Source organism: Myxocyprinus asiaticus, chromosome 33 (assembly GCF_019703515.2).
Source record: "Myxocyprinus asiaticus isolate MX2 ecotype Aquarium Trade chromosome 33, UBuf_Myxa_2, whole genome shotgun sequence".
In the NCBI taxonomy this organism is placed as follows: Eukaryota; Metazoa; Chordata; class Actinopteri; order Cypriniformes; family Catostomidae; genus Myxocyprinus; species Myxocyprinus asiaticus.
The window spans coordinates 32,537,524-32,550,419 of NC_059376.1; the positions used below are offsets into that span (position 1 = coordinate 32,537,524).

Sequence of the window (12,896 nt, forward strand, 5' to 3'; positions counted from 1 at the left end):
TGAATAGCCACCAGTCTTAATCTTCATGGTCATTTTTACTTTAACCATATTCAAACATAATAGTTGAGTTGGATGCATTGTTGTATTCAGTTACTCCAAAATACCACAAATCTGTTTCCAGAGCTTTTATTTCTGGAACTTTTTACACCAATAAAGTACAACAAAAATACAAAATAATGCAAAACAAAAAGCAATGCAATTATATGTACATATTTTATAAACAATAGAGATATCTGTTTGAATAATTCCATTATTAAATGTTATGATTGTCTTTATATATGGATATACATTTATAGGATTTGTTGGCTTTATTCACAAATTTTACCATTGTTCAACCTCCCCCACGGTTGAATGTGAAACTTCTGCTTAATTATTCATTTAAATGTCTAAATACAACGCACACCCAAAACCACTGAGGATACACAACCAAACTTTTCTTGATATTTTTCAAAGATGAAAAATGTGTTAATTCTGTAGGTCAAAACAACTTGTACATTCTGGTCTTTAAGTTTGCTTTTAAAATTAAACACACAATATGCAAAACATTTCAGGATAAAATCACTTCCACTGTACCTCAGCAAATCTAGTCGAAGACACAACTGTGCAGTTTGCTGTATCATTTAAAAAAGTACTAATAGTTATATAGAATAGTAGGAGCACAGAAACAAAGTACAAAAATAAAAAAATAAAATAAAACTTTTCATATGAGCACCAAGTACTACATTAGTTGTGTTGTATGTTGTGCATGATAAAGTTCTCTGCTTGATGTACATTTTGCGATCTCCAAAACTTATTGACAGAGTCTTTGTAGTGCTTTCTAACTTGTCAATGAACAATCCACTGATCCATTTCAATCAGTGTCTATAATCACAGCTCCAAACATGCTATTAATGAGTACTTTTCTATGCATTAACTATGCAGATGTACAAGACTCTTTCAACTCAACTTACAACTGCAACTGCAGTGCATTCAATAAACTCTTCACATTACTGATAGCAGCTGTTAAATATCAAGGGTGTAAAAATCACGGTGAACTGGAAACATGCTCTTCTAATGAGCACAGAAATAAACTGTGTGTCCATATAAGGATGTTTAAGAATAAAATGATCTATAATTATTTCCATTTCTATATAAATCTCTCACAAAATGATCTGTGGTTTTTTCTCAAACAATCACCACTATCATGCATGTTTTTGTTGTCTCTTACTGCAGCAAACAAAGGGGAAAAAGTAATGAATATTATGAGACATTGAAGAGTAGAACAATATATACATATCTACATATTATTGCCATAAATAACATTTTTCAGCATTTCTGCACTTATTTAGCCTAATCATGATCAGCGCAATTAGTATACAATAGAAATCAAAGTTTTTGTGTTTTTTTGCATGCAAAAAGCAAACAGGACTCAAGCTCAGATTAAGTATCGGTTTTGATGCAGTGTGCCGAGCCAATTGATTTTTGTCACGTTATATTAATCACTTTGTATTGTCTCAAAGAATGAACAAAAGTCCAATTAGCTTAGTGCACACAAATTACAAAAATGGTAAAGAACTTCACAGAATTGAAGACTGTGAGCTTAACATAAAAGAGAGGTCAAAGTGTGATTAACAATTAGCTCAATTATCAATAAACATTCAGGTTTTCTCCATACCCCTGGCAGCAACCAAATATCCATAATGCATAGCTGGAACAAAAATAACACTGGTTCAATCTGCACTAAAGCAGTTGATAGTTATTGATGACTGGCGCCTGTGAAGATAATGTGTATCATTTAAACAGATGTACATCCTCTATAAGAATTCTAAATGCTCTGTGCATTTCTCACAGCTTAATATATGTACAGTTTAAACATTAATTTATGGTAATACTGTCAAGTGCAGGTGACTGCCCCATCGTGCCCATCTGTCCCATAATACTTCCTTGTAGGTAATAAAACCTATTAGAAAGCCAAATCTGGGACAAAATCATAAATCTACAGACGACATGTGGTTTCTAGACTTTTCAGTAAAAAAAACTTGAGTAATACTTGGTTAAAACATTTGTTCTCTCTGATCATCAAAAGGATGAAACCCCAAAACAAATTATCTTTTTAAATGTGTGGATTACCACAATAAATCAGAAATTATTAAAGCTTGCACTATTTTTTTTTTTTTAACTCAAACTGCTACACCAATCAACGAGACGCAAAACCGATCTTTCTTTCATACAAAACACGAAACTCAAGGAATCTTAAAATATGAGGGCATGCATGCGTTATAAGCGCAACAAGCAACAACATTAGTGGAATACATGAGAACATCTTAGCGACTAGAAGTGCTCTTTGTTTTAACACGTAATCTTTGTTCTAAAGAAGTCACTATTTTCTATTACAAAAGCCAGTTTCCTGATATACAAAATGCTACAATTTCCAAGGCTTAAGTCTAGCTTGGGTTGTGTAAACACTGAAAAAAGTATCAATTTAGAAACGAACACACATACATGATAAACAACACCCCCCCCCCCCCCCAAAAAAAAAAAAACATTTTTTGGCGGTAGCAACTTTAAAACTTAAAGATGCAGGCGTTGGGATGAGTACAGTAAGAGACCACACCTCTCTGCTCCAGCATTTAGGTTTAACTGTATATCACCGTAGACAAAAAGGATTTTAAATATCTGAAGAACCAGAAAAATAAATGGCTATTTAAACTCTTGAGAAATCAAGATTTCTTAGCTCTGTACAATAAAGACATCACTGATGTCATATTACAAAAAAAAAAAAAAAAACGACTAAAAAGTATACATATATATATATATATATATAATTAAAAAAGAACGAATAGTCAGCAAGTGGGAGAATGTGGGTCTGAGTGAGGAATCAATCTGACTGAAGTGCGTTGTGTTGGTGATGTCGCGAATGCGAGCTGATGAAACCGTTCGCGTCACTGCTCCCTATGCTGCTCAAGTCTGTGACCGACACTGCCATTGTGGCGCCTGTGAAGCAATGTGTAGGTCTGCCCTCGAAGTCCACAGCCAGGTTAGAAATAGATACGTCATTAATGAAGGACTCTGAAAGGCCCATCTTGAGCCTCTTGGATGGCCGTTCACAGTCTTTGGTGCTGTACATGCTGATCTGGCCCAGTTCCGAGCAGTAGAAGCTGGAATCCAGCATGTTGAGGCAGCCGTTGTCTCCATTCGTGGTGTAGCTCAGATGCTCGTCATGGTTTAGGGCTCCTCTGTGTAAACTCTCCAGAGGAGGGAAGTATGAGGCGTCTAAACAGCTCACGTCTCCAGGACCACTGCACACGGTTGCTACGCTGTTACTAAGGGCTAAAAGAAAAAAAGTTTTTTGCATTAAATACAGAAAAATTATCATTTTGCTTCATCTCAGAACCATGACTGCATGCAATTTACTCTGCTATACTTTTAAAGGGATAGTTCACCGAAAAGTGAAAATTTTGTCTTCTACCCACCCACCTGTTGCTCTAAACGTGTTTGGAACAACACAAATGTGAGTAAATTATTACAGAATTTTCATTTTTGGGTGAACTATTACTTTACATACATGATACTCTTCAGAGGGGAAAAATGATTCACTATAAATGTAATGTTATGTCAATGATGATAGCTGATATTATAAATCTATACTATTTTCCCTTTAGAAAGGAAAAAAAAAAAACTATATCCTACATTATATCTATACTTGGCATACAAAGAGTATACAATTTGAATTGGAAATAAGGCCACGCCCACTGTAATATGTTTTAATTTGATTTAAGCGTTTTCATACGTTTCAGTGTGGACAAGCAACTTTTGGAAAATGCTTAAAAACAGCAGAGACAGAGAGCGTTTCGAAACCGAAAACGCCATTTTCAAATGTATCCGGATTAATGTAGCATAAGCCTACATTTTATCAGCTTTCAAAAATGCAACTGATGCTGACTTTTTTTATTTTTATTAGAGCACAATGGGATGGTTGTGGTGGCTGAGCTCACCAGTAAGGTCACTGGCAGTAATGGAGTTGAGCAGTCCGAGCTGTTGCTCTGCTGATGCCTCCATCCTTCCCCCTGCTCCAGCTGAACACACAGAGGATGAGCTGTCCACCGCCAGCCCCTCCGCCTCATCCACCAGCCTGTCCATCAAGTCTCTAAAGAGGAAACAAAAACATAGTTGTGACCTAAAATTCAGCCTGTTTTTCACACAAAGCTATCGTATGACTTCATAAGACTTGTTTCAAGGAGCACAATACTTGTTGACCCCTTTCCAAACATAGCGCTTATGGTTGTGACCATAAAGCTCTATTTTGGTCTCGTCACTCCAAATTACAGTTTGCCAGAAGCTGTGAGGCGTGTCAAGGTGTTGTCGGGCATATTGTAATCAGGCTTTTTTGTGGCATTGGCGCAGTATAGGCTTCTTTCTGGCAACTCGACCATGCAGCTCATTTTTGTTCAAGTATCGTCGTATTGTGCTCCTTGAAACAACCACACCATCTTTTTCCAGAGCAGCCTGCATTTCTCCTGAGGTTACCTGTGGGTTTTTCTTTGTATCCCGAACAATTCTTCTGGCAGTTGTGGCTGAAATCTTTCTTGGTATACCTGACCTTGGCTTGGTATCAAGAGATCCCTGAATTTTCCACTTCTTAATAAGTGACTGAACAGTACTGACTGGCATTTTCAAGGCTTTGGATATCTTTTTATATCCTTTTCCGTCTTTATAAAGTTCCATTACCTTGTTATGCAGGTCTTTTGACAGTTCTTTTCTGCTCCCCATGGCTCAATATCTAGCCTGCTCAGTGCATCCACGTGAAAGCTAACAAACTCATTGACTATTTATACACAGACACTAATTGCAATTTAAAAAGCCACAGATGTGGGAAATTAACCTTTAATTGCCATTTAAACCTGTGTGTGTCACCCTGTGTGTCTGTAACAAGGCCAAACATTCAAGGGTTATGTAAACTTTTGATCAGGGCCATTTGGGTGATTTCTGTTACCATTATGATTTAAAAAGGAGCCAAACAACTATGTGATAATAAATGGCTTCATATGATCACTATCCTTAAATAAAAGCCTTTTTTTTTTTTTTTTTGCATGATCAGTCATATTTTCAAAATCAATGCCAAAATTTCACAATTTCTGCCAGGGTATGCAAGCTTTTGAGCACAACTGTATATGTTTTTTACGTTTATCATTTACATTGATATGTAGAACAAGTGTTTAACCGGTACTCTCTTTAAGACTTCTGGAATCAGCCAGTGGGTACATATAATGAGAGAGGACGTGCACGGTTTCTTTAGCGCATACATGTGTGATTAGAATTATTTATTTTCTCCCCAATTTGGAATGCCCAATTCCCAATGCGCACTAAGTCCTCGTGGTGGCGGAGGACGAATCTCAGTTGCCTCCGTGTCTGAGACCGTCAATCCGCACATCTTATCACATGGCTTGTTGAGCTCGCTACCGTGGAGACGTAGCACGTGTGGAGGCCCACGCTATTCTCCGAGGCATCCATGCACAATTCACCACGCGCCCCACTGAGAGCAAGAACCACATTATAGCAACCACGAGGAGGTTAACCCAATGTGACTCTACCCACCCTAGCAACCGGGCCAATTGGTTGCTTAGGAGACCTGACTGGAGTAACTCAGCATGCCCTGGATTCAACATGTGACAACTGACTGCAAAGAACAGAAAGGATTTTAGACATTACTCAATGCCATATGGACTGCGTGGATCTCGTCTTTGGAAACCAAACTTTTACTTGCATTATAGAGGGTTGCCACAGAGTAAAAGATCAATCTTGGGATTTAAGAATCGATATCGAGATCATTCAAAGGAAGATCGTGATGCATCTGCAAATCGATATTTTTACCCAGTCCTAGTCCCAAATTACTTTAATCACTATATGGAAAATAGCATCCAGAATATTCTTCAAAAATTAATTCAACGGAATTCAGTCATACATATTTGGAACAACATGAGGGTGACTAAATGAAGACAGAAATAAAAAAAAAAAATTTTTGTAAGCCATCCCTTTAAAACACTGCATTGACTTACGTCACACCCGGGTAACTACTGTACTTCTTCTTGCCAAATCGGTTCTGTTGAGCAAAGTAGTCGAAACGTTCAGACTTTTTCCACATATAATAAAAAGCCACACATTCTGCAACAGTCCGTGTTTGAACCTGAAAAGGAAGAGAGAGAAGCCTTGAGAATATAGGCATTTAGGTATTTAATAGAACATAAGACATCAAATAAAAACGAGTTTACAAAAAACACCATAATAACTATTACTACTTCTGACCAGCTGATGAATTGTCACTTGCCTTGTGTTTCTGAATAAGATGGAAATTCTTCTCATAAATCTGCAGTGCATGTTCAAAGTTCCTGCATTCATCCTCTGACCATGGTGGTGACTCTTCTATCAAAGCAACATAAATCAAAGGAAACATTTATACCTTCACATGTACAGCAGACTTCAAACTGGTTCAGGTTCTTTTTACTGAACAGCCTACCTTTTGACATCTTCACATTATTGCAATATCGTGTCAATGCCTCGCGGGTGTCATAATTACACTTCAAAAGCTCCAACAAGGCCTAGAAAAAGACAGGAAGTTGATCAGTGTAATGTAATAACACCACACGCTTTTACATGGACAAGAGATTTTAATATTAAATATGTTTATTAAGTGAGGAATGTTTGACAACGGACCACTGAATTATTGAAAAATAATGCACACCCCGAGGTGGTAATGCAGTCACTACACGCCCGAGGGGCCGGAGTCAATTATTCCACTTACACCACGGTTACCACACCTTAAGACATCATTTAAGGTCTGATCTCAAGACATTTTCTGGTTTCGTCCCTAAAACGCTCGTTAGTGGAACTACTTTCTTCCACGACAGATTAAACGTCTTGCTTTACTAGCTCGAAAACATTGCTTTAGAACTAGCAACGGAGGCTTGCGCTGCTTTACAGGAACACTTACTGGAGTAAGAAGGTAGTGCGTTTGTGTGTGTGTGTGTGTGTGTGTGAGCGAGCATGTGTGTGTGGGCGTGTGTGCATGTGAGCAAGAGAGAGAAAGAGAGAAACTGAAAGTGATCACGTGTGGAATTACCTCTGTTTGCTGCGGCTCTTGTGAGCAGCAACATCACTTCAAATTGCCAAGATGTACATTTAAGTATACTTCTCAGTGCCACCATTGTTGTATATAGCTTTTCCATTGCTAAACAACTGTTTACATCCCCACTGAGTCGCAGGGGTGTGCTAACCTGAAGGCTCTGTTTGTTTCCTGTGTGTGTGTGTGTGTGTGTGTGAGAGTGAAAGAAAGGGGGAGAGGGAGCGCGAGGGTGCTTTCCACAGATATTAAAAGTTGTTTTGGATAATATAGAAACTGTTGTATTGATCAAGGATCTGCTTGTTGGTCGTGACCTGATGAGTGTATGTGTGCCAGTGTGTGTGTGTGTGTGTGTGTGTGTGTGTGAGAGAGTGTGGATGAGAACACAAGGGAGCTTTTCAACAGAAATGGAAATAAATGTAGGATATTACAGACATTTTCATTCTTATCCAATGTACTCTGCCAGTGTGTTTGTAAAATAATTGCACACCTTAGAACGTCTATCAACCAATCAGAATCAAGCATTCAACACACACATGGTATAAGTCTTAACGGAGGACAGACCTGCTCGTTATCTCGTATGTGTTCAGATGCGGAATCTTCAGTACTTCCGTCTGTAGACTGTGACAGAGCCTCTCTGAGATAGTCTGTCACTTTACACTCTGACAGCACGCTAGGACTCCACAGCAACTGATCTTCCTCCTTATACACTGTAAACACAACAAACACACTTTACAATTGGTCTCCTTCAAAATTAATGTAGTGTTTTCTATGGTTCATTTAAATTTGAATGTCACACACAGCCATTTATACAAGACACTCACCTTTTTCATCATCGTTATAGTGGCTGAGCCCAATAGGAATTTCTGCTTGATACTGAGAACCCACCATTATTTCCTGTGTTTTTGGAGGGGGGGGGGGTTCACAATTGAGGATTTTTGATTTAAAAAATTTTTTTAATATAATTTAGGAGTTAATTATGTATTTTGAGAGGGTCAAAAAGCAGGAGAAAAAGAGCAAATTCTTAAGACAGATATCTAGATGTTACGAGTAATATGGGACTAACCTTTCTGGAATCTTCACTGCTCACACCGTCCTCCTCCCCTTCAGATTCTTTATCACCATCATAAGTCGTGTTGGCTGATAAATTAGAAATTCAATGCATTAAATGAATGACTATAATTTTAAAAGGTCTAATATACGCTTACATTTTTCTAAAAAAGTTTTACGTTTATCTTAAGATAGATTTTATATTTTAAAACAAATGAAAATACATTTTAAAGGGGGCTGTCGATTTATCGCATTAATCCAGTATGATTAATGACATCTAAAAAATAACACATCAAAAAAACAATGCTGGATGGAGCGCAACTCTGAATGCAGGGGTTCGAGACGTGTTTTTCTAAGTTTCAAACTATTTTTAACTTGACACAGCGGCAAAAACTGGTATATGTGATTAATTGCATTTAACTTGATTAATGAATCGTCATATAATTTTATTAAAAATTTTAATCGATTGACAGCCCTAATTTAAAACTATAAATGACCAAATAAAAAATAAATCACGGGACCAATAAGATCCAATGAAATTAATTTATTCTTCTCACATCTGAGTGTTCTAGGGAAGAAGTCTGTGGCCTCATGGGAGGTAACCGAAGGAGTCAGGTCATCAGCAGAGGACTGCGTCTCCTCCTCATAATCTCCCGACAAGAGATCTTTTGCTATCTCCTCCTGTAGTGGAAGGACAATACAATGATTAATTATTTCATTGCACTACATGTCACCACTATTTCCACAATCAGCATAACCATTGAAAATGCCTACATAACTATAGAAGCATGAAATCTAATGGTAACTTTTGTTGTGGTTTAAACACAAAAATGTCCTTTGGCATTGTAACAAAAACATAATCACTACCTTATCGAGAGTCATGTCAGGCAGATCATCTGCTAGGTCAACAGAAGAACTGTCCATGCTCGATCCTGCCCCTGTACTGACTGATTCCTCGTAACGATAAATAGCCAACAACTCCTCGATTGGCATGTTCCCCTCCTGTTTCATATTAAAGAAAATTTGTCACAAAAACTACCTTCATTGTCACGGAGACGGGTGTGATTTCTCAGGACACCTATTTCATCGATATCTGTCAGGAAGTAGGGGTATTTTGTGTGGTATAAATGTTTTTTTTTTTTTTTTTTTAAACCTTAAAGGGATAGTTCACTCAAAAATTACAATTCTCTCATGATCTACTCACCCTCCTGGCATCCCAGATGTGCATGACTTTTTTTCTTCTGCAGAACAGAAATTATGATTTTTAGAAGAATATTTCAGCTCTGTAGGCCCATACAATGCAAGTGAATGGGTGCCAACATTTTGAAGCTCCAAAATCCACATAAAGGGAGCATAAAAGTAATCCATAAGGCACCAGTGGTTAAATCCATGTGTTTAGACACAATATGATAGGTGCGAGTGAGAAACAGATCAATATTTAAGTACATTTTTATCATAAATTCCCTGCCCAGTAGGGGGCGATATGCATGAAGACTGAGAATCACCAAAAACAGAAGGAGAAAGTGAAAGTGAACCCACACCTATCACATCGCTTCAGAAGATATGGATTTAACCACCATGGTCGTTTGGAGTACTTTTTTATGTTGCACTTATGTGGATTTTGGAGCTACAAAGGTCAGATCACCATTCACTTGCATTGTATGGACATTCAGAGCTGAAATATTCTTCTAAAAATATTTGTTTGTGTTCTGCAGAAGAAAGAATGTCATACACTTCTGGGATGGCTTGAGGGTGAGTAAAGAATGAGAGAATTTTCATTTTTGGGTGAACTAACCCTTTAAAATTATTACTAAGAGAAAAAGTAGTGGATTTTTATGAATGCATGTTACCCTCTCCAAGTCTGCCAGTTCTGCGCTGAAATTCTTCTCTCTATCCAGAAGTTCCTCCTCCTCTAAAGTTCTTTCGTCATCATACTCATGAATCAACATCTCAGCTGTTGGATCAAAATCGTGATCCTCTGAGGAGAAAGAGCCAACTGGGGGGGGGGGGGGGGGGATGGAACAGTTTTTTTTGCACAACATTTGAAAGGATATCACATCAATATGCATCAAAATCACAGGACCATTTTAAAAAAGTGTATGTCATATAAAAAGCAACTAATAATAACAATATGTTTGGAAGACTGATCCAATTAATTGGCCAATATTAAACATTTACTGCCATTGGTCAAAAATTATGCAAGTTACCCCTGTGTCAGTTCCAAAAGCTTTGGCAATGGATAATGGACATTTCAGCTTTATATACACTGGTGGCCAAAAGTTTGTAATAATGTACAGATTTTGCTGTTTCGGAAGGAAATTGGTACTTTAATTCCCCAAAGTGGAATTCAACTGAGCACAAAGTATTGTCAGGACATTACTGATGTAAAAAACAGCACCATCACTATTTGAAAAAAGTCATTTTTGATCAAATCTAGACAGGCCCCATTTCCAGCAGCCATCACTCCAACACCTTATCCTTGAGTAATCATGCTTAATTGCTAATTTGGTACTAGAAAAATCACTTGCCACTACATCAAACACTGCTGAAAGCTATTTTGTTGGTTAAATGAAGCTTAACATTGTCTTTGTGTTTGTTTTAGAGTTGCCACAGTATGCAATAGACTGGCATGTCTAATGGTCAATGTTAGGTCAAAAATGGCAAAAAAAGAAACAGCTTTCTCTAGAAACTCATCAGTCAATCATTGTTTTGAGGAATGAAGGCTATACAATGCTTGAAATTGCCAAAAAAACAAGATTTCATACAAAGGTGTACACTACAGTCTTCAAAGACAAAGGACAACTGGCTCTAACAAGGACAGAAAGAGATGTGGAAGGCCAGATGTACAGCTAAACAAGAGGATAAGTACATCAGAGTCTCTAGTTTGAGAAATAGACGCCTCACATGTCCTCAGCTGACAGCTTCATTGAATTCTACCCGCTCAACATCAGTTGCATGTACAACAGTAAAGAGAAGACTCAGGGGTGCAGGCCTTATGGGAAGAATTGCAAAGAAAAAGACACTTTTGAATCAGAAAAACAAAAAGAAAAGGTTAGAGTGGGCAAAGAAACACAGACATTGGACAACAGATAATTGGAAAAGAGTGTTATGGATCTTAAGCACATTGAGCATTTGTGGGATCAGCTAGACTGTAAGGTGCGTGAGAAGTGCTCGACAAGACAGCCACATCTATGGCAAGTGCTACAGGAAGCGTGGGGTGAAATGTCACCTGAGTATCTGCACAAACTGACAGCTAGAATGCCAAGAATCTGCAAAGCTGTCATTGCTGCACATGGAGGATTTTTTGATGGGAACACTTTGACGAAGTTTAAGAAATTCTGAAAAAAAATTCAAATTGTAATAGTAATTTTTCACATTATTAATGTCCTGACCATACATTGTGATCAGTTGAATACCACTTTGGTGAATAAAAATACCAATTTCTTTCCATAAGAGCAAAATCTGTACATTATTCCACACTTTTGGCCGCCAGCGTATGTATATAATATTTTCAGCAAATTCTAAGTATTTATTTTCTGAAATAGTCACTTATTTCTCTTAACTGTTTATGAAACCATTAAGGGTTTACATTATTTCATTACACTTCATTACATCCATTACACCAGCCATTGGAAATCCCATATCAGTCATTCACAAATAACAAACTAAAACATTTTTTTTTTTTAAAGAGACATACCAGGGCTCGAACTCCCGAAGGAAGCCTGTGCAGACATATGAAAAGAAAAAGAGACAAAAAGAAACCAAGCAAAACGTTAAATATAATTGAATGATGATGCAAAACATATTATACTGCAATATGCAATTACATGAATCCCCTATTATGCATCTGTCTGTATGCAAATATTAATAGTAGCAAAACGCATGACAGTAAAGGACTGTACAACACATGAAGCTGCTTTCCCTTATGACTGCCTTTAAAAAAAGGCACAGTTTGTTGTCAGATCATATACACATATCTACTTAAAAAAGCAACACAAATCTGCTTAAGGCAACAAAACAAAACACAACGAACAATACAACAAAATTACACTTATTGACCAAACTGCCATCATGTCTACATGGATCCTGTCATTTCCAAAGACTGCAAAATCCCATCGGCTTGCACCATAAACAAACCTTTACTGCACAATTACAGCCTAAAATGGCATATGCATGTGTACAATATAATAAAACACGACAAATCTTTCAAATGAATGCAAAACGACGTTCATATCGAATAATTTGTCGTTTAAAGGCGATGATTTCATGTTTGTTTGTTTTTCTGCGAGCTAACGGAGACGAGAATCAGCGGCCTGTCCGATCCTAAGAGATCAGTCTTCAAATAAACCCGTCTACGGCAGTCAGTTTTACATAAAGCTGGCTAAGATCTTCAGGGTAAACGCACTAAACTCTCCTTTAAACATACATATCAGTAAAACCCGACATCATCATACTGAATCGTTAAAAAGATTGATTTAAAATCGAATACTTTTTTCCAGCTATCCAGCTTACCTCCGCCATACTGGTCTCTTCAGCCTCATAGGTCGGCAGTGGTGCAGTACCCGGATGTAGACAGTACGCCAATGGTAGACGAAGAATTTTTGCCACACTTTTCAAACAGGTTTACAGCATACAGGGTTTTAAATGTGGACTATTCACAGAGCTCCCAGTAGTTTGCATGGGTTATATTTCATAGTCAGGTTTAAAATGTATTATAAGATATACAATATTTGGAAGAACACATGTTGCA

The 12,896-nt window shown here is 37.5% G+C and overlaps 1 protein-coding gene across 1 annotated transcript; it reads right to left on the bottom strand.

The window, feature by feature from the left end:
- Positions 1-110: 110 nt before the first annotated feature.
- Positions 111-12,684, bottom strand: LOC127423908 (mesoderm induction early response protein 3-like). The gene is made up of 13 exons (XM_051668584.1): positions 12,659-12,684; positions 11,844-11,868; positions 9,997-10,142; positions 9,014-9,148; positions 8,704-8,827; positions 8,163-8,236; positions 7,921-7,993; positions 7,661-7,806; positions 6,494-6,575; positions 6,305-6,399; positions 6,036-6,163; positions 3,975-4,126; positions 111-3,309 (listed from the first exon to the last, which is right to left on the bottom strand). Exons 1-13 carry the CDS (start codon positions 12,665-12,667, stop codon positions 2,858-2,860), a joined length of 1,641 nt encoding a protein of 546 aa, XP_051524544.1. The 5' UTR covers positions 12,668-12,684; the 3' UTR covers positions 111-2,857.
- Between the last annotated feature and the right edge of the window lie 212 nt (positions 12,685-12,896).